At 44.0% G+C, this 20,414-nt stretch overlaps 5 protein-coding genes across 7 annotated transcripts; 2 read left to right on the top strand and 3 right to left on the bottom strand.

Moving 5' to 3' along the window:
* Nucleotides 1-1,047: 1,047 nt before the first annotated feature.
* LOC117588118 (translation initiation factor eIF-2B subunit gamma) lies at nucleotides 1,048-9,733 on the bottom strand. 2 transcript variants are annotated; one of them, XM_034279196.1, is made up of 5 exons: nucleotides 9,513-9,733; nucleotides 8,936-9,444; nucleotides 8,736-8,876; nucleotides 8,099-8,665; nucleotides 1,048-1,059 (listed from the first exon to the last, which is right to left on the bottom strand). In XM_034279196.1, exons 1-4 carry the CDS (start codon nucleotides 9,667-9,669, stop codon nucleotides 8,099-8,101), a joined length of 1,374 nt encoding a protein of 457 aa, XP_034135087.1. In that variant the 5' UTR covers nucleotides 9,670-9,733; the 3' UTR covers nucleotides 1,048-1,059. The 2 variants fall into 2 exon arrangements, with proteins under 2 accessions (XP_034135087.1, XP_034135095.1); XM_034279204.1 differs by lacking the exon at nucleotides 1,048-1,059 and having other exon boundaries at nucleotides 8,013-8,665.
* LOC117588056 (nose resistant to fluoxetine protein 6) lies at nucleotides 3,370-7,671 on the top strand. Of its 2 annotated transcripts, none has more exons than XM_034279116.1 (6): nucleotides 3,370-3,483; nucleotides 5,123-5,479; nucleotides 5,546-6,383; nucleotides 6,446-6,811; nucleotides 6,875-7,418; nucleotides 7,483-7,671. In XM_034279116.1, exons 2-6 carry the CDS (start codon nucleotides 5,149-5,151, stop codon nucleotides 7,612-7,614), a joined length of 2,211 nt encoding a protein of 736 aa, XP_034135007.1. In that variant the 5' UTR covers nucleotides 3,370-3,483; nucleotides 5,123-5,148; the 3' UTR covers nucleotides 7,615-7,671. The 2 variants fall into 2 exon arrangements, with proteins under 2 accessions (XP_034135007.1, XP_034135015.1); XM_034279124.1 differs by having other exon boundaries at nucleotides 3,390-3,487.
* A 193-nt stretch (nucleotides 9,734-9,926) lies between the features above and the next one.
* LOC117588142 (V-type proton ATPase subunit D 1) lies at nucleotides 9,927-10,955 on the bottom strand. Its single transcript, XM_034279241.1, has one exon. It carries the CDS (start codon nucleotides 10,868-10,870, stop codon nucleotides 10,130-10,132), a length of 741 nt encoding a protein of 246 aa, XP_034135132.1. The 5' UTR covers nucleotides 10,871-10,955; the 3' UTR covers nucleotides 9,927-10,129.
* A 4,947-nt stretch (nucleotides 10,956-15,902) lies between these two features.
* On the top strand, nucleotides 15,903-17,258 carry LOC117588134. Its single transcript, XM_034279229.1, has 3 exons — nucleotides 15,903-16,522; nucleotides 16,592-16,775; nucleotides 16,832-17,258. Exons 1-3 carry the CDS (start codon nucleotides 15,941-15,943, stop codon nucleotides 17,221-17,223), a joined length of 1,158 nt encoding a protein of 385 aa, XP_034135120.1. The 5' UTR covers nucleotides 15,903-15,940; the 3' UTR covers nucleotides 17,224-17,258.
* Nucleotides 17,217-19,024, bottom strand: LOC117588108 (protein saal1). The gene is made up of 2 exons (XM_034279183.1): nucleotides 17,727-19,024; nucleotides 17,217-17,655 (listed from the first exon to the last, which is right to left on the bottom strand). Exons 1-2 carry the CDS (start codon nucleotides 18,957-18,959, stop codon nucleotides 17,299-17,301), a joined length of 1,590 nt encoding a protein of 529 aa, XP_034135074.1. The 5' UTR covers nucleotides 18,960-19,024; the 3' UTR covers nucleotides 17,217-17,298.
* Between the last annotated feature and the right edge of the window lie 1,390 nt (nucleotides 19,025-20,414).

Raw genomic sequence — 20,414 nt, 5'->3', positions numbered from 1 at the left:
CAAATATCAATGTATGGGTGGGTATGGAGTACGCGTTGCATAGATCAATTCTGTGGCATTGTTTGGCTCAGGCGCTGGCAAAGAAGCGCACAATTTGGTTAAAAACAAAAGTTAACGGTTGCGCTCATCGCTGCCCTTTTCTTAGTCCCAGTCTAAAATATTGATCCAACGCTCACTCGTTACTCTAATCTAGCTCTAAATTATTGTAAAGTTTAACGCAGCGCCCCTTTAAATTGTACAAAAACGTCGAATAATAAACGAAAATAATAAAAACTAAATACGGAGAATAATTATCGTAAATGTGGAGTCAGAGTTGTCGGCAGCTTCCAACATAGGTGCTGCCAAGCTTCGGTCAGAAAAAGAGCCATTTCGAACTTTGTTACCAGGATGCCGACTTAGCTTTTTCCTGTCAGATCTTACATTTTTGAAGGGATAACTGAAGGCTATAACTGTGTTTTGTGGGAAGCGTTGTTGTTGGTTTAGAGATGTGTCACATTTAAAGTGTAGACTAAAAAAACAAAAAAACTGTTAAAAAAATTTTATTTTGAATTTCAAAGATTAATACTTATCATTTCCAGTGTGAAAGTTCAGTTTTCAGCTTTTCAGAACAGCATAGTTAATTGCTGCGGAAGATCTAGACGAGGTAATCAAAATAATGTAAAAAACATTTCTCCTTGTAAAACCACTTTGTTTTGTTTTTCCTTTTTATTTACTTTAGGTATGTACTTGAAGAGTAACAGGCGTATATTGTATTGTATGTACTTGAAGAGTAACGGGTGTATATTGAATTAGCGCATGTACATATGTAACGCACAGTATATAAGTATGTAAGTATATATGTATGTTCTTGGTCAACATCAATTGCCGACTCGATAAAGCCACGGCTGTCTGTCCGTCCGTGTTGATGACCGCCTGGGTATCAGCTACTATAAAAGCTACAGCAACAAAATTTTGCCAGAAACTAACTACGCAGCTCTGTAGAAAATGGCCATTTTTTCCAGTTCTCCGAATATGGGTCAGATTGGAACATATTTTTTGTAAGTTTACAAGTTTAGCTGCATAAATTAGCTTTTCCGAATGGCAAAGTTCTTTACAGGATGGCAAACATATATAAAACATTTAAGTTATTTAAGAAAAAAAAAACAACTACCTCTACAAAAAAAACATACAAAAACGGTAAGCGACGTGTGAGACGCATCTTACGCGTCACAACTTTTATACCCGGTACTCAGTCAGTGTACCTGTACCAATTGTTTTATTTTCGAATTTTACATTTGAAAATTAACTGCAAATTAATTTCTTCATTGTGGCTATAATAATGATCCAATCGGATCCCATTTGGTGGTCTGTTAGATATGGCCATTCCCTATGGAATGGCGTTTTTAGATTTCTTTTATCTTCAAAATTGTAGATTTGGGAGTTTTTCGCCATTTTGAGGGGGCGGGGCTAATTTTTTAAATACACTGGTTTCAGTGTGAGCATACAGCAGTCTGGAGCCAAAATTTGGTGGCTCTACCTCTTATAGTCTCTGAGAACTCGCCGACAAAAAAGACGGATGGACGGACAGACGGACAGACAGACATGGCGCTATCGACTCGGCTATTGATGCTGATAAAGAATATATATACTTTATGGGGTCAACGCTTCCATCTGTACTCTTCGAGTACCGGGTATAACAAAGTTTGACAAATTGCTTAAAATCAATTTTTTTTTAGAACAGAAAAATATCATCTGTTTCTAAGCCTCAATCTTTCAGAAAAAGTTGGTTTGGTTCCTTGAGGGAAAATCGTGTCGGGTAGTTTTATTAGTTAAGCTTCAAATATCATAACAAAATAACTATTTCCAACCTTTTGAAAGATTTTGTCCAATATTTTGGTTTGAGTCTGTTCTAGTGATAGCTAAAGCTGACCTTATTTTCGGGAACTCAGTGAAGTCAGTACTGAAGTCTAATTTTCTACTTTTAAATTATTGTTATAAGTATTGATTAAAGGAAAAATATTTTTTTTTCAAATATTTTTATTTTTTTATTTATTTTATTTATATTTATTTTTAATATTTTTTATAATATTAGTTCGATTTGGATTAATTTTCGGACCGATGCAACCACGTCTTCCAACATTGAAAAAATGAATTAAATGTAAGTTTTTACTTTTTAATGTATGTAAAACCCTGGGAAGCTTTGCGAAGATTGTCTGTTTTGCCCATTGCTGGTATACAGTCGCTTTCAATTTAGCTAAGAAATATTTTCAAAATTTTCATAACAATTTGTTTTCTAACTATCAATTTTTTTTCAATTATATATTCTCTTCAGGTCGGAATGGATTTATTTCTTCAAAAAAGTTTGCCGTATGCTTTGACAAAAACCTTCTCAGTTGCAGCCGTCGATGCACTAGCCGTTCCGTCGCATTGGATTGGATGTTAAACATCCCATTCACCCTCTAGTTCTTCTATGGATACTGTACACTTCTATGGTGTAAACGAAAATACATTTGTTTTTATTTCAAAATGTACAGATGTATATCCTATTATGACGGTGAATTTTCCTACAAAGATAAATTTATGGATCGGTAATGATTGCAATCTGTTTGAAATATTTATGTTTGTTGGTTAAAAAATGATGTTGAAAGAGCGCAGTTTCGACATTATCAGTCGAATTCCATATAACTTTCCGTATGGATGCATTGATGTAATTCCTGTTGACCCTGTTTTTAATACGTAACTTTCTATTCTGGCCTGCTTCTTTGTGTTCATTTCATTCTGTGTGTAATTTTGTAGAGAATGTGCAACTAAAGTATTACTTCCGATTTCGTGTGACTCCTTCCAGCCATTATTATCCAGGCTTACCCTGCAATGAGGATTCAGGTAGCTCCCGTACACGCCCCCTTACCGAAGCAATGTCAATGAACGCTTCGATCGGCTCAATGAGAAACCAGAACTGCCTGATGATGAGTTGAGTGCCGTTCCAAGCGTGGCCTGTGACGCAGAAGCTCGATAATGCACGCCGTCTGTCAGATTCCCCCAAAAGCTCAAAATAAAATCAACAACAACGAGCGCCATCAGCTAACGAAAAGTCCGCAGCCGAACAACAATTTCGCTTTCATCGCTGGACTTGTTGGGGTTTCAGGCTGTCTGAAATCTGGCGCTGGCGTTGGCGCTGGAATTGCTGCTGCTGCTGGTGCGGCTGCTGGTGCTGCTGCTTCATGTTCACGTGTTTCCAGCGCTCACGGAGTTTATAAAGGTTGGAGCCGCAGCGAAGGGCGACACAGTTTCTCGAACAGACGCGGATTGCGCTACCAAACTTCAACAGAAATTCGAAATACGCAGGAGTTTTGTTTTGTTTTGGTTTCGATTCCGATGATTACAAACAAACAAAGTCAAGAAAAAGAAAACGCAACAAAGTGGATCAAATAAATCAAAATAAATAATCAATAGCTCAAGGATAGTTCTGTATTGATTGGATATTTATTTTCCTCAGCTCGGAAAGTAGGTCAGTTGTAAAGGTTTTCCATCAAGCGCTCATATCCATGTATGTGGTTTAAGTGACTCCGGATTTAGTCTAAGAGACTGTCGAGTGTTGACCCATAAAACTAATATCAATTTGAGCCAAACATAGACATGACCCACATATGAGTCTTCAAAATAAGGAGCAAAAACAATAAATCAGCAAACTTGCTTATGCCATTTTCATTAATAACCAAACACAACGATTTCCATACAAATTCGTTCCCGCAAAACATGGCAAAACCGGAGTCAGCACGCAACTTATACTCGTATTAGTTACGTTACAAAACCATCGTTTGTCCAAAGTGTGGACAAAACTGGGCGAATAACTCTCGATCGGGACGCGATTCGCTGACAAAGTTAAGGTGAAGGTTCATTTGCATAGCCAAAAAGAGATGCGATTCCGAGCGCGGACTTACCCTTGAAATGATTTTATATCATCGAAAACCCATTAACTGCCATACAATAAAATGCAAACTCGCTTGCCGTGCGGCTTACAACAACGCGTCTTAGATGCGATGGAATGGAACGAACAGATTGGTTTGCACTGAACTGCCTCAACAGTAAAGAAAATATTCAATTGTTGTCCATACATGCGTTAAAATAGCAAAAAGCCCCAGGCTCTGGCTGTCGATCAGCGTGCGAGACCTAAGCAAATAGTCGCACCATTTGCCCAAATGGGATAAGTATTTAAGGCAAACACAAATTTGGCTAGAATCTCGAATGTGCACATGTACATAAGTACATATGTATGTAGATTCTGTTGCACGTTCCCGGGGTTGGACCACCCCAGGAATGACTAATCCCTTACTAAAATAGGGTTCATTTGAGTCCATCACGAAAATAACCCTCTGTTGTCGTTGGCCTTTGCTCAATAGAGAACAAATTAACCCCCAATAGTTAGTTTGATCATATATATCGCTTGTTCTTTGACCTTTCCAAACAATCAATACTTGATATCAAATGAATCAGCAGCTAGTGACAAGATCGAAGGGGATTTTGCCTTTTTGGGCAGCCCATAAACCTTCAAGTGACGACCGTCCAGTCCATTATCTGAACGAGCTCATACGAGTATGATTTTTTTGTGCGATTTTTCGCTTGAATATAAAACTAATCCGCTGCAGAGTGGCCTACGTCCCGGGATGGCATTGAGACGCACTGAGGCCTCGGATATGGCTAATTGGTGTTTGAATTGAACTCTACATTGTCCAGCACTCACAGCACATCCATGTTCTGCGATTGCTGAGTTGGGTCGTTGGGATAACACGCATTTCGCTCGCAGCTCTGTCCAGGCCCAGGCCCGGAGGTTTTCGCGGTGTACGCGGGTCTTTGGTTTCGGGGTCAGCGTCAGCGAATGTTAGCCAGTAGCTATGTATGTACCTGCCTCCCCGGGTACCGACCGCTACGACCACAGCTCGGCTCCAAAATGCATTGAATCTGTTTCGGCAGGAAGTGTACACTTCAGTGTAATTGATTTCGTCAATGTTCCCCTCCACTAAGCGCCATTCGACTCCTCAAGGGTCGCCTATTGTGTGTATGACAGTACACGTACTCTCACTCATAGCGTTGTCATATTTATGAGTAAACAGGTGTTCAACTCTTCAACTCTGTCATCTTTCAGCTCCCGCTCGTTAGCGGCCGATCGGCATGGGGAGAGATTGGAAAGCGGCCCTCATCACACTTGGGATCTTTGCACTAGCTGCTGATGCTGCTGTAAACGAGTCTACGCCGCGACAACATCGGTACATCGGTACTTATGGACAGCTCAATGCCACCCAAGCCCCTACGCCGACTCTGCCGCCGCCCCCCCGGAGAAGCTCTCAGCTAGACAGACATCACGAGGCGCATCTAATTCGCAGCTCAGTCATCTTCGGTCTGACCAAAGCCGCCAACGAGAGCAATGTGAATGGCGCGTGCCACACCCAGATGCAGCAGGTGCAGCGGGGCATACTCAGCCGGCAGCCGTGGGCCATGAAAGGTGAGTTGGGTCGATGTCGATTCCAGCCTACAGCTAACACTCTCCTCTCCCATACTCCCATTTCAGTGCTCGACGCCTCTGGGACCAAGCCGTCGGGCTTCGTGTTTGGCCAGAACTACTGGCTGGGCAGCAGTGCGGCTTGCAAAGGAGTTCAGCGTCCGGTGGGTATCACGCTCTCGAGGAACTACGACCGGGTGATGCACTACGGCATTCTGACGCAAAGCGCCCCCTTCGAGATGGACTACCGGATGATCTACATGCGGCACAGCTCCCCGTGGCAGGTGGAGATTAAGCTGATGTCTGAACAGATCCTTCACATCGGTCTCTGCCTGCCAAAGGCGTGCGCGTCTGAGGAGGTGAAACAGCTGGCCAGGGAGTACGTGGCCGATGGTAGCTTCATCGAGAACGACATCTTCGATATGCGACCTGAGGTGCTCTATATGAAGGATCTGAAGCTGAGCAACCGGTTCTTCCAGCGAGCGTCCTTCAAGCTGATGGTGGCCTCGCTCCTGGTCACTGGAGCTCTGACGCTCTGTGCCCAGCAGCTGCGCGTAGCAAAGCGTGGGGATGAGTCCAATCCCGGACTGGCGCCAGTCGAATCGGAGCTGTGGCAGGCTCTGGAAACCGTCCTGAAGTGGCCGCCATTGCAGCGTCTAGTATCCTGCTACGATATGCCCAGCAATTGGAGGAAGATCTTGGCGACCAGGGACAACAGTTCCGGAGAGATTCCTATCATGAATGGACTACGTTCGGTGTGCGCGTTCTGGATCCTGGTCTTCCATGTGGTTTGGTACATGTATTTCACTGTTCACAACAAGACGGTGCTCCTCTCGTACGCTGAGAAGGCCTTCTTCCAGTACGTCTCCTCGGCTCCCCTCCTGGTGGATGTGTTCTTCACCATCAGGTAAGTTTCCCTCAGTTTTCACATAGTTGTCACTGCCTAATTCTGGATCCGTACGTGCCCAGTGGCTTCCTGCAGACCTACAACTTCCTGCGTAATGTCAAGCAAATGGAATCAGTGCGTCGCAATGGCCTATTCGGCAATGCCAAGCTCCTCGGCAAGCTGCTGTTCCACCGATATCTGAGGCTGGGCCCCCTCTATCTTATCGTCATGGCCAGCGTGGACCTGGCCTTCGCCTACATGGGAGACGTTTCTCTCTACCACATCAACGAGCGGTACGATGAACTGTGCACGCAGCACTGGTGGCGGAACTTGCTTTTCATCCAGAACCTCTTTGATCACCGCGAGCTATGCGTCAACTGGAGCTGGAGCTTGGCCTGCGACATGCAATTCTTCCTAGTGGCGAACCTCATTCTCTTTGTCTATGCCAGGTCAGATATTAACTAGTATATGTACATGTACATATAAACCTAACCAGCTCATCTTTCAAACAGACATCCAAAAGTTGCCAAGCTGTTAACGATCAGTGGACTGCTGGCCACCATCACCTGGTCCTATGGCATTGGTATCAACAACAAGTTCGAGTTCTCCTTCGACGCCACTTACGCCACCGGTACCCAGATCTATACGAATCCCATTGTTCGCGTCCTACCGTACATTATTGGGGCCATTGCAGCCTGGTGCCTGCTGGAGCCGCGGTTTCAGGTGGAGCTGAGTGAGCAGCAGACGCGCTGGCTCTGGCACTTCTCATTAAATGTATTTATAATTTGCATTTACGCGACTGTCAGGCGGGATCTGGGCCGTCTGCTGACCACCTCACTGTTCGTGCTGGGACGAGGGATCTTCTCCCTGTCCGTCTGCTGGATGATTCTGGGCAGTGCGACGGGAACTGGTGTGTGGTGGTCGCGCATGCTTGAGGCCAAGTGCTTTCAGCATCTGAATCGACTCTCGTATGCTATTTACCTGGTGAATCCGCTAGTGATTAGCTTCACCTATAGTTTGACCAGTGCCAGCACAGACGCGGATCCCTTCATGCTGGTGGGTTAAAGTCGGCCGTTAGTTCTAGCTTAGCTTTTTTAACCAACTTCCTACTTGCTTTCAGTCCGTCGTGTCCTGTGGCTTCACTCTGATTGTGTACCTCGTTTCCATCGTTCTCTCCTTGGCGTTTGAGCTGCCCTACAGCAATCTGTCGAGCTTGTTGCTGCGGCCCAGCAGCCGCCCAAAAAGCGCATAAACTGTGATTATCTGTAATTCTTCTAAGTCAGTTATTAATAAGAAATTCTACCTCATACGCAAAGTTCTTTTGCATTTTTTAATGTGGCGGGTAATCCTAGATGGAAGTGCTCTCAATAATTGTTTCCGAACTTAGCCCGAACTATACCAAGATTCCTAGAATCAGAACCGAGTCGGAGCAATCCTGACAGCCAAAGGACGGACATGGCCCACAAATTAAGGAAATAGCAAAAATAATGCAAAATACAATTATTTGCTTGCTGTTTACTTTTCCTTTACCTTTCCCTGAAATCTACCCATTGTGTACTTCCGCTCCTGCTCTCTGTCTGTGCTGGCAAGGAAGGAGCTGACACTGGAAGTGACGGCCTCCCCTTGTCAGCTCAAAAATTATGGTGCGAGTTTTATGTACCTATTTGTAATATTTAATGTCCTGCTAGAAGAATCCGCATTCTAACTCAATTCGTTAATGAAGGATAATTGCATACTCATTGTATGTCTATCTCCATGTACTGGTCGGCGTTGGACAGATGCATCGCCTGACTCTTGGTGCCCTCGTCCACTACGTAGTTTGGGCCGATGATGCAGTTCTTCAGGACAGAGCCTTTCTTCACGTGCGCCCGATGGCCCACGATGCAGTTGTCTATATTGCAGCCTTCCTCCACAATGGCGTTGGACATGACGAGCGAGTTGCTCACAATGTTCTTCGGATTAATGACACAATTCGGTCCAAAAACGCTGTAGTTCAAAGAGGTCTTCTCCGAGAGCTTGGCGTTGTCGGCCGCTATGATATCCTTCGTCTGCGTGGACTTGACCAGAGCCCCGGCAGCGATCAGCGGATGTGCTTCACCGCACATCTCGTTCCAGATGCTGGCCAACTTTCGGTTGATGGCCAGAAAACTGAGCGTGCTGTTCACTCGGACTCCGATGGCATCCTTTGGGGCCTGGACGGCATAGCAGCGGACAACGTCCCCGTGATAGGGAACATGCGACAGCGATTGATTAAACAGCGACGTCTGCGTGATTTTCTGATCCAGAGCCGTGTGCGGGACATACTAAACCAAATATTGATTTGAGTGAATATTCCTCTTGATGCTTGATTGGTATTGAAAATGAAATCCTTACATGTAGAACGTTGTCCTCGAGCTTGGTGACCAGACCCACTTCAGATGTCGTATCCTGAATAGCCTTGGCAGCCCGCTTGGCATGTTGTTTCTTGATGAGATGAGGCAGGAACTCCCCCTTGAACGTTGAGATATTTTCCTTCTGCAATAATAAAGTTTCGGATAAGAATGCATCCCTCTGGAAAGATCTGCAGTAAGTACCCTGTGAAGATAGTTGATGACCCACTTCTTCAATACATAGATGTGGGCATCCAACAGACGGCTGTACACATCCAGCTGTCCCTTGTTCTTCAGTAAATGCCTCTGGATGTTGAGTGTGTCCTCGCAGTCGCTGGCAGCGGTCAGAAAGGCCAGACGCTGGGTAGCCGAATGAACTCCAATCACATCGCGCTCCGGCTTGTGCTTCGTCTTTGGCCCCGGCATGACCACATCCGACTCGAACCCGCTCTTGAACAGAAGGAGAGCTAGAGCGGCATCATGTTCGCGGAACTTGTTTATCAGCGGGTATAGGCTCACATTGCTGACAATGTCGCAGCTCACAACCAGAAAGTCCGATTTGATTTTATCGTATATGTAGCGCAGGCTGTCCGCTGTGCCGAAGTCGCTGTCGCTGGGAATTGTGGCATAGTCGACCTTCAGTTTCAGGGGCGTGTTCTCCAGGGCCAATTGAATTTCCAGCTTCTCCTGCTCCAGAACCACCACAATCACCTCTGTAGAGTAGCCCAAAAGTTCAATAAAAGTATAAATCCACATTCGGTACACTCATAATTGCAATTACCGGAAAAGTTGTGCTGTTGCAGCATATTCAGTGGATACCACAACAGCGGAAAGGGCCCCACCGGCAGCAGGCACTTGGGCGCATCGCCGAGGACTTCGGGCAGACGCGTGCCTCGACCGGCAGCCAAAACTACAGCCTGGAACTCGGAGTTGGTCATTTCGCAATCAATTTAAAATTATTCAGCCAGATAGACGCGTGCAATCCAAAAATCCAATCAACGTCACACAAGCAGCTGTTTAAATGCGGCACTGTTCAACACTGTCTCCAATCAGACATATGTATTGTATGTTTGCAGTCATGTGACCGCCTTGCATTGTTTTTGCCATTGTATAAAACAAGTCAGATGACTGTTTTTCCAACTTAAAATCCTTTATTTTGATGCTCAGATTACAGGAATTGCAACACAACACACAAAATACGTTCTATGGAACAACAAAACTTTAATGCAGGATGCAGCGCAGCTCTTCCACTACGCGACAAAAATGGAATACATACATTTTTCTTATTGGAATAGACTACATACATTAGTTTGTGGTTTGCTTTTTGCGAATTAAAATGGAACAGAAAAATAGTTTAACAATAGTATTGCTGGAATATACACACAGATTGGATAATACTTAGAAGAGCACATCATCATCGCCCTCATCGAGAATGTTGGCCTGTTGGCGTACATCGATGCCCTGCTTCAGTAATTCCGCCTTCTTGGCGTCAGCCTTGATTCGTGCCTCGCGCTTCTTGTCCTGAATTTTCTTAAGGCGATAGAACTCCTCACGCTCCAACTCGTCCAGCTCGGAGATGATGTAGGCCAGAGTACGATCAATGCGAGGAATAATGACGTGCTCGATGGCGTTCACACGGCGGTTGGTGATCTTGATGACCTCGTCCAGCGTGACGAACGACGTTTGCAGCGAGGCCAGCTCCACGAGTAGCTTCACAGCGCTCTGGTAGTTCTTCTTCAACTTGGCCAGCTGCTGACCACCGCGGGCCAGACCAGCCAGTTCGTAAGTATCAGCGCCATCTGTGTATGACTCAAAAACGGGCAGCGTGACACCAGCTACGTTGTCCTTCTTGGTGCGAATCTTGATTTGAGCCTTGGTTACGTTCTGGAGCACTACCTGGTTGATATCACCCGACGTGAACTTGGCCTCGGCCAGCGAAAAGGCGGCTTCTTTCATAACGTCGCCCATCAGGGTCTTGGTCTCAATGATTTTGCCCAAAATCATGCGAAAACGCATCTGCAAGGCATCGGCCTTCTTTTTCAGCAGACCATGGCCCTTTTGTGCGCCTGCCAATCGTGCCTTCATTAACATCTGGGCACCACGGGACGGGAAAATCGGTAACCTATCTTTGCCAGACATTTTTCGGATATTTTTTTTATGAAATTTGCAAGTTACACGAATTTACTCTAGTGCGCACCAAAAACAATCGTCGACAGTGAGACCGCGGAAATATTGATCAAATATACCCTCAGACCCTCGGAAATATACAGAAATGTACCTTCCCATTTTCCACATATACTGTAAATATACCGTAGTCTTAAATCATATTCCTCGACTTTGATGTTCTTATTGATATTACTAGCTTGCAACGACATTCACCACTAAAACAATAATTTAATCCAATTGTAGAATCAATTTGGCTTATTATAAATACTCCTTTATATTGGATTGTATACCTTGTGACCTTATATTTTACATATTTTTATTTGAATTTTGCATTCAAATCACTCCCTCTGGAAGCACGGGAGCTTTGTCTTCAGTATGTAAATGTATGTCAATTATTAAAAGAGACATGTATATTAACTGATGATATTGAAAAATTTGAAAAATGTATCGCATGCACTATTAGGGATCCTTTCAAGCGGTGTGAAAAAGGTGGGAGCCAAACAAAAGCTCGATCCTCCAAGAGGGGAGTATGGTCTGATCGTCTGGGAAATATATATATATAACCGGCTAGTTAATATTTTCAACGATAGAATTATAATTAAATATTAAAATTAATACAATAAATTCCTCATTTTTGCGACTCATTTTGAGCACAGAAATCCCACAGAGATATACCAAAAATAATATACGTTCACACTTACATAAAACGTATTCTTCACCCATTTCCTCGAATTTGATGTTCTATTTGATATTACTAGCTGATTAGGAGTCTCAGCACTGAAACTATAAGTGTATCCAATTTATCAATCAATTCTCCACAAGATTGACTACTTTTCACGACTTCCTTTTATTGGAATAATTGCGAAATAAGGTTGAAACGATACTGTCAGTCAACGATACTGAAAAACAGTGTGGCCGCGGACTTATCGATAACATACACCGCCTGATCCTCGGAAAGTATGATCGTATATATTTCATATCATCTACACACGCACTATGGGTAAAAAGCCCGAATTTTCGGCCATATCCCAAAAAATAAATCTAGACCTAGAGAAATGGGCACGAATGTTCGTTAGACTTAGGTAGAAATTCTGAAAAAATTGATTCTTTTGGACTCACTCATAGTGTGACCTCATAGGCATCTGCAAAATAAACCATTTTCCGAAAAGGGGCAAAAACGGGCAATAAGGATTAACACACATGATTCTAAAATAATAGGTTAATAACATGTACCTTGAACTTTTGTGAAGTGGCGTGCTGAACAAAAGTAATATTCCACAGAACACCCGTGAAATTTTTAGTACCAAGCAAAAAATACACACGAAATAAACATTGGACTAACAATTAATTTAATTACCTCGAACTGATATTTCCATATTTTTACTATTATTGAAACTTTTAAATCGAGCTAAAATTAAAGCTGCAAGTTGTTAATGTTTCCCGCACTTTTCCACAATTCAAAGCATCTCAAAATCAGCCTACTTCACCCCGTACAAAATTTCTAAAACCGGTTTTATTCTAACTTGATATTCAGGAATCAGAAAACTAAGTCGCATTCAAATATTTTATCAAAAAACAATTACATTAATGCCAAAAATTCGGGCTTTTGGCCAATAGTGCATTGTGTAAAATAGTAAATATGCATGAAATCAAGCGTAGTGGGAATGAAATTCAGGGAATTTGCACCTTTTGTGTTATAAGAGGAATACCATCTCGAAAAGAGATCATGAATGCACCATTGAGTGCGTCATATAAAAACTGAATGGCATAAAATGTATCCAATGGACTTATCCAGTGCTGTCTAGAAACTGCCAAAATCAATGGCAGATAGTCCAACCCATGAAGTATAAGGAGGTCTCGTCGGCAGAACGGCTCCCCTAGCAATGCAGGCTAGTGAATGCAGCAGTCCGAGCAGTCCGAGTGAATGGGTTCTGCGTAGTAAGTGTGAGTGAAACGACAATGGAGTGTTCTGATGGCATGGGGTTTAAAGTTGCCCATTGCAAGAAATGGAGTTGAAGTTTTCTTTTTATACCCGGTACTCGAAGAGTAAATAGGGTATATTGTATTTGTGCACAAAGTGAATGTATGAAACACACAGAAGGAATCGTTTCCGACCCCATAAAGTATATATATTCTTGATCAGCATCAATAGCCGAGTCGATTGAGCCATGTCTGTCTGTCCGTCTGTCCGTCCGTCCGTCTTGTTTGTCGGCTAGTTTTCAGAGACTATAAAAGCTAGAGCCACCAAATTTTGCATCGAGACTTCTGCATGCTCACACTGTAACAAGTGTATTTCAAAAATAGGCCCCGCCCCCTTCCGCCCCCGCAAAAGGGCGAAAACCTCCCAAATCTACATTATTGAAGATAAAAGAAAAGAAAAGATAAAAGATTCCGTAGGGAATGGCCATATCTATCAGATCACCAAATTGGGATCCGATTGGATCATTATTATAGCCAGAATGAAGAAATTAATTTGCAGTGGCTAAACCCACCCTGTACCGCAGCTTTTGTTGTTCTTTTCACATTCTCTCATTCTCACTCTGCTTCTGCTTCACTCGGCCTCTGTCTCTGTCCTCCCTCTGCCTCTTCCGATTTTTAACCCACACCGTTCCACAGCTTATATTTGTTTTTTTTGTGTGCGGGCGCTGCCTCTGCCTCTGCCGCGAGTCTGCAGTGTGTGGGTCTAGTGAAGGGTGGCGAGCTAAAGGAGAGTGATGAAGATGAAGAAAAAATGTACAATTTTACAAAACACCGCTAAGGTGCAGATGTAGTACTGAGTGTCGGGTATAAAAGTTGTGACGCGTAAGAAGCGTCTCACACGTCCCTTCTCCTTTTGATATGCTACTGTCCCGCTCATCGCTCCCTCTCACAGTGCTTAGAAGCGCACGCATATGTATGCACCCTCCGTACTGCTTATATTGCAGTGCTTTGCCCTTTTCTTTGGCCCAGTCTAAAATATTGTCGATCGCAGTCCAATTATTTATACATATGTCCAACGCCAACCCCTTACTGTATCTTTTTTTGTTGTTTAAGTCTATAGAGGGGTTGATGAAGTTAAAGCTGGACGAACATATTACAAGGCATGAGGTTTTGCCGGTCAGATCATACGCCTTCAGGAGGAACAGGTCCACGGCGCTCTGCATCAACGACCTGATCAACGAGGTCCTGGCTCTGAAGGCGAGAGGGAATCAGGTCGTGGCGGCCTGTCTTGACCTACAAAGGGCATTTGAATGTGTAAGAGTCGACACGCTAGAGCAGAAGATGAATGTCATGCAATTCGACCCGAATCACACTGCCTGGATTGCCAGCTTCCTGAGCAAGCGTCTACTCATCAAGGGCAAGAGTGAGATTGAGGTGAACAGGGGAGTTAGTCAGGGCAGCTGTCCCAGTCCAACTCTGTTCAACTTGTACACCGCAGAACTGCACGAGATAAACGATGGCAATTGCCTACTGTTTCAGTATGCGGACGACTTCTTTATTATTTGCTTCCACAAGGAGATTTCCATTGCCAAACGTATGCTCCTAGGAAAAATAGACAGCTTTGAGGCAAGATACAACAGGCTTAACCTTGCTTTCAACCCAGCCAAATCCAAAGTGGTTCACTTCAGCATCCGAAGAACCGAGCTGAACATTGAGCACCAAGGAGTCGAGATTAGGCAAGTAGATCAGATAAAATATCTAGGCAGAATAATTTCAGCGCACAACTCAGCCTCAGTGCACATCGAGCAAGCCATTTCGGAGTCAAACAGAACCTGTGCGTTCCTAAGACTACTCAGTGGGTGCCATTACGGTATCAGCCCAAAGAGAGGGCTCATAGTTTTCAAGGCCTTTGTCAGAAGTGGACTAGAATACGCTTGCTCGTCTTTCAGCAACTTGTCCAAATCCGCTCTAGCCAAAATCAAATCTCATTGTAACCACCACCTTAGAAAGTCACTAGGCTTAATCATCTGCACCCCAATCCCGATTATTTACCACATGGCAGGAGAACTTCCCCCGGAATACAGAATGAGATTCCTAGCGGCAAAAGAGTTAGCTAAGGCATTTGCGTACAGCCTCCCAGCGAGTAGGACAGTGTCCCTAAACAGGGACACAAACACGGGCTACGCCAAGGCATTTCGGGAGTTCGGTGATATTCTGGAGAGAATCGAGGTCTTTGAGAGTACAACTTCGCATTGCACCAAAATTAGGTCAGACTTCGACTTTTTTAAGGGGGCTGCTGTGAACAATCGCAGCTTAGACCAGGCGGGCATATTAGTTCTCCATAGGGAAAAAATGGCACTCCTGACAAGGGGAGGCTTCGAGATCTACTACGCTGATGGATCAGTAGCTAACAGACACTCTAGCGCAGCTTTCCTGCACGACAGCTCAGGTTTCATAGACAGCTTTTACACGCACAAAACCTTGTCATCTCTGTCCGCCGAGTTGTTTGCAATGGAAAAGGCCTTGGACCATGCCATTTCCCGCGGGTTTTCTCGTATCGCCATCCTAACGGACAGCAGAAACGGGGCTCTAATACTGACAAGGAAAATACTTTTTTATTTACTTGGAAAATATACAGTCGTTAAATAAGAAGAATGGGAGAGAGAGGATACTGCTCACTTTTTCCCTCTACCTCAACAAAACCACGGTTCCTAAATAGAAATAAGCTAAAAGCCATTGACGCTAAAAGGATCAATTGACTGCTTAGCGGCAGTGCATTTGATAGGCACACACTTGCCAAAATGCACGTAGTCGCAAGTAACATTTGTAATACTTGCGATACTATCGATGACTATCGTATTAATTTTAATTGTACCAAGTACAACACAACAAGACTAAACTACTCATCGCTAAGGAAATACAATAACATCTATAAATTCTTCGAAAAAGAACAAATTAGCTCGTACCAAACTTTAATCGAGTTCATCGACAAAATTGGAGTAAAACTGTAACAAGTTACATATCTCGACGTGGCGATTTCCACCTTGTAAGGGCGGGCGGCCAAATAATCCCCCTCTACCCAAGGGTAGAGCGGTAACATAAAACCTCAAAAAAAAAAAAATAATGTTGTTTTTGCCACGGGTTTGGACACCACAAGTTCGCAGCCACCTCCGGTACTACGCCAACAAATCCAAGTCTCAGTTAAAACCGCCAATGGCCGACACCGTCCCAAAGGAAGTGGTGCACGAGGAGATTTTCCGTTATGTAAACCCATTTGCCAGGATCAATGTAGTATCCGATCTGATTGTGCGCGTCAAGTCGGCCGATGTGCATCAATACACCAGTGGTAATGTGTTTATAGCACAACTGCACGGCTGCAAGCCCAAAAACACAAAAGTCTCGTTTGATGTCAACGTTTCCGACGATGAAAAAATCGTTAGTGTTTCGGTAAAGAAGTCGGCGGATAAAGTATCCCGATTCGAGTGCCACCTTCAAGTTCCGGTTCGGTCAGACGTTTTCATAGAAGGAGGAGACAATGTAAGCGTTGAGGGCATACAGAGCGAGTGTCTTCAGGTCAAGACAGAAGGTGCCATTGTTACCAAGAATGTGCGGGCCACAAACATTTCGCTATACAGTGAGAATGGTAACATCAGCTGTGAGGGTACTCTGCTGGGAAAATCCACCGAAATTGAAACTCACAATGGTGTAAGCATTTCTATGCATATCATATACATATGTATTTCGTTGAATCGCAATGATTGTTATACGTTTCAGAATATTGAGTTGGACAAGCTGCAAGGAGACAGTCTGAAGTGCTCTACCAAGGCAGGCAACATTGTCACAGACTGTTGCTATGTGGAGCAATCAAAATTTCAAACAGACACCGGTCGCCTGGAACTGAGAAATGTCCACAAGACAAGCGAAGTGCATATCCTTCAGTCCGGCGAGCTCAATATGAGTGAGTATGAGAAAAAAATTACCGATTCCAACTCCTGTTTCACTCTACGATCGCAGCTGGAGTCCATGGCAATCTGCAGGTGTCCACCAAAGGAGGCAGCTTAAATCTGCAGCTTTCAGAGCTGATGGGGCAGTGCAGTATTCTGGCTGATAACTTGGAAAACGACGCCGTTATCCACATATCAGAAAGCATTGAAAACGAGTCGAACATTGAAGTAACAGCCTCTGAGGTCAGGTTAGACGACGAGCTAGAGCATGTGGCACATGCGCTGAGCGAAGACAAGAGCAAATTTGTACTCAGCAATGTGAACCAGCATCAGCGTCTGATTGTCAAAAGTACTGGAGAAAAAGGTGTTCGCTTGGGAAAGCAATCCTGGAGCGACATGATGCGACAGAAGCTTCAGGATATGGCCACTAAAAATTTAAAAGAAACAAACACTACTCATTAAGTTACGAATATATTGTGCTGTAAGCTAAAATATCAGTCCTTTCTTTTTGTTTTCCCTATTAAGGAGGGTTATCTCTTAGGCTTGGCCCAATTTCTTATCTAAAACATCGCTCAGACGCTCGTGGGCCTTCGAGAAGAGCACATCCTGCTCAGCTATTAGAGCGGTAATGAAGAGTTTGGTTTTGCTGGCGTCAATGTCTTGTAGATTTTGAATGTCCTCAGCATTTTTTGCCTTTACAAGCATGCATGCCAGCAGACGCAGCAGCTTCGAGGAATTCTCCACATACTGCTCCTTGGGAGCTTCATCGTCCTCGTCCTCAAAGTCATTGCTGTCTGCATTGCCTTCGGTGTAGTTTTCTATGTGCTGTCTTAGTCTTGACCACACTTCTAGCAGATTTCCGAAAGCATCTTTTTGATAGAAATAATTTAGGCGCTGGAAAGAGGCAAGAAATTTGACTATTTGATTATTGTTTCAGGATTCATAGACTCGAGATTGCGCCTTACACTAAAAATATGAGCCACATCGTCGAGATACTCTTCTTGGCGTTCGCCCAATGGAATGAGCTGCAGGGGCTGCAGAAGGAATTCCAGAATTCGCGACAAGCAGTTTATGATGCTGGGGGCGTAGACATCCATAGAAGCCTGCGCTTCAGGCAGTTGAACAAGAATGGTGCAAATGTTGAGGTAGGTTTGTATAATCTCCACATCACAGGTTATTTTTGGGGAACATGACTCGTAGCCGACATCAGCGTCTTCTTCGGTGTCTGGTTCGACGGCCTGGCCATCACCTTCCTCCCCGACTTCATCAGCCAACTTCGCCTGATCATCGCGCATGAGGCGCAAAAACGAATTGTTCACCCCCTCGCAGAGCTCCTGCACCAGGAAAACCTCCGCAAAGGGCTTCAGCTTGACTGTAGAGTTGGCGTTTTCCTCCTCGACCAAGGCACAACTGGCCAGTACAGCATTGATGGCTTTCAGGGCAGCCGTAAGGAGGTCATCGCTCACCGATTGCTGCAGAATAAAGCCTAGATTCCTGGCCGAACCATCGAAGGCGGCGAAGCAGACGTACCAATCTATCGCAAACTGCTCCTTTCCGCTGGTCACATGTACCATGATGTACTGATACACACGCATCAGTTGTATAAGCATGCAGGTGTCCATGCAGGTTGCCAGCTTAAGGAGCGTCTCAATCCACTCCGCGTTGCTCGTCAGCTGCTCCACGCACCGAGCCTGAGCACACATGTTGCCCAGCAGACCGATGAGGATCTCGTACAGGCGCATGTCATCGCTTCCGGAGATGGCGTACATAGCCAGCTCGATGGCATCGTTTTCCAGCAAGAGAGTCACCACCTCCGGCGACACGGACATGTCCCACACCTTGCACAAATCATCCTCCAACTCCTGCCCCAGCGACCCCGCCTCTTGTTGGCTGAGCTTCATTAGCGTCAGCAGAATGAAGCGCCTGCTGTACATTGTCTCACCCACAGCATCACCACGCATGCGCTCCAGGAGCTCCTCATCGTTCTCGTCATCTGGTTCGTCGTCGTTGCTCTTAACCCCGTGGGCGGGTGGGGGAGTGTCTGATTCGTTGCTGACACTTGCGCTGCCGCTCCCAGCGTTGTTTCCTTTCTGGATGTGTTCTGCTGGCAGCGTTTCGTTGCATGACGCAGCTCTTGGAGCTACGCCACTGTTCCCGTCACCGTTACCGGCGGCAAGCTCGACATCTTCGTTTGGCATCTGAATTGGCAAGTTAAACGATTCTGTTCTAATACGCACCAAAAAACTCGCCAAAAAACCCAAATTCAGTGTGACCGCGGAGGTCTCGATAAAATATACCGACAGTAGGGCTGTCAAATATATATTAAAACATCAATATATCGATATCTTTTAAAAATAAAAGTTAGTTTATGTATAGTGTGATATTTTTTTTTTACAAATTATATAAAAACACAAATATAATTTACAAATATATAAATATTTGTATGCCATTATTTTTCGATATTTTAAGTTCGGAAACTAGCCACAGGATCTTAATAAATAAATAGGGTATATTGTATGTGTACACAGAAGTGGAAGTATGTAACCCACAGAAGGAAATGTTTCCGACCCCATTAAGAATAAATGTTTTTGATCAGCATCAATATCAACATCTGTTGGTGCGTTGACTGTATGGTTAGTGGTTTGGTCCCAATTACCAAGAAAGCCAGCGGAAATGACCTCCGCAAAAGAATTTTGTCTCAGAGCTTTCTAGAAAAATTGGAAGGTGCAATTTATGGAGCAGTGGTTGTTTTTGTGAGGTGTGTGAAATAGAAATATGATATATAAATATCTGGAGGATTTTAAGGGGACTTACTCAAAAGGGTTATAAATGTACAGCGAAGAAAAGTTGAATAAGTCAAATTAAAAACACAGAAAAGTGGAATAAGGACTAAAGATGTTATTAACATATGTAAGGTTTCTTTTTTCTTAATGGGAACTATATATTTCGCCTGCGCTCTGAATTGAATGTTAGCAAGTATAAATAAGAACAAAAAATCAAATATATCGATATGTTTGCAGTTTCCAAACAAAATATTTCACCGATATGATATTTTCTAAATATTTGACAACCCAACTTGGGATTCTCACCATGAAGCAACTAAGGATGAATAAGGAGGTCTCGCTCTCGCTGTAAGTGTGAGTGAAACGACTATTGAGTGAGCGCTCAACCTTCCGCGTCGGCAAGCAAATTTTAGGAAATAAGACTAGGAACGCTGCCGCCTACGAGACCTCTTTATAGTTGCTTCATGCTCTCAACAATCTATCTTATTGAGGAATCTGTTCGGAGCAGCAGCAATTACATAATTATTAAGATTAGCTCACCTTGTTTATCTCTTATATTATTATGCTATTGTCGCGCCTCTCACAGTGCATAGAAGCGCACGCATATGTATGCACCCTTCGTACTGCTTATATTGCAGTGCTTTGCCCTTTTCGTTGGCCCAGTCTAAAATATTGTCGATCGCAGTGCATCTCTCTGAGCAGTCCAATTATTTCTACATATGTAAAACGCGAACCCGTTACTTTAATCGAGCTCTCAACTATTGTGAAGTTTAACACACCGAATCGCAGTTTCTAATGTTCCAAAAATATTGTGGTACATATTTCCAATTTATCGATCCTAAACTCTTTGAACAAATTATGACTTCTCGC

Source organism: Drosophila guanche, unplaced genomic scaffold (genome assembly GCF_900245975.1).
Source record: "Drosophila guanche unplaced genomic scaffold, DGUA_6, whole genome shotgun sequence".
Taxonomy (NCBI): domain Eukaryota; kingdom Metazoa; phylum Arthropoda; class Insecta; order Diptera; family Drosophilidae; genus Drosophila; species Drosophila guanche.
This window is presented reverse-complemented; position numbering and strand designations above follow the sequence as displayed.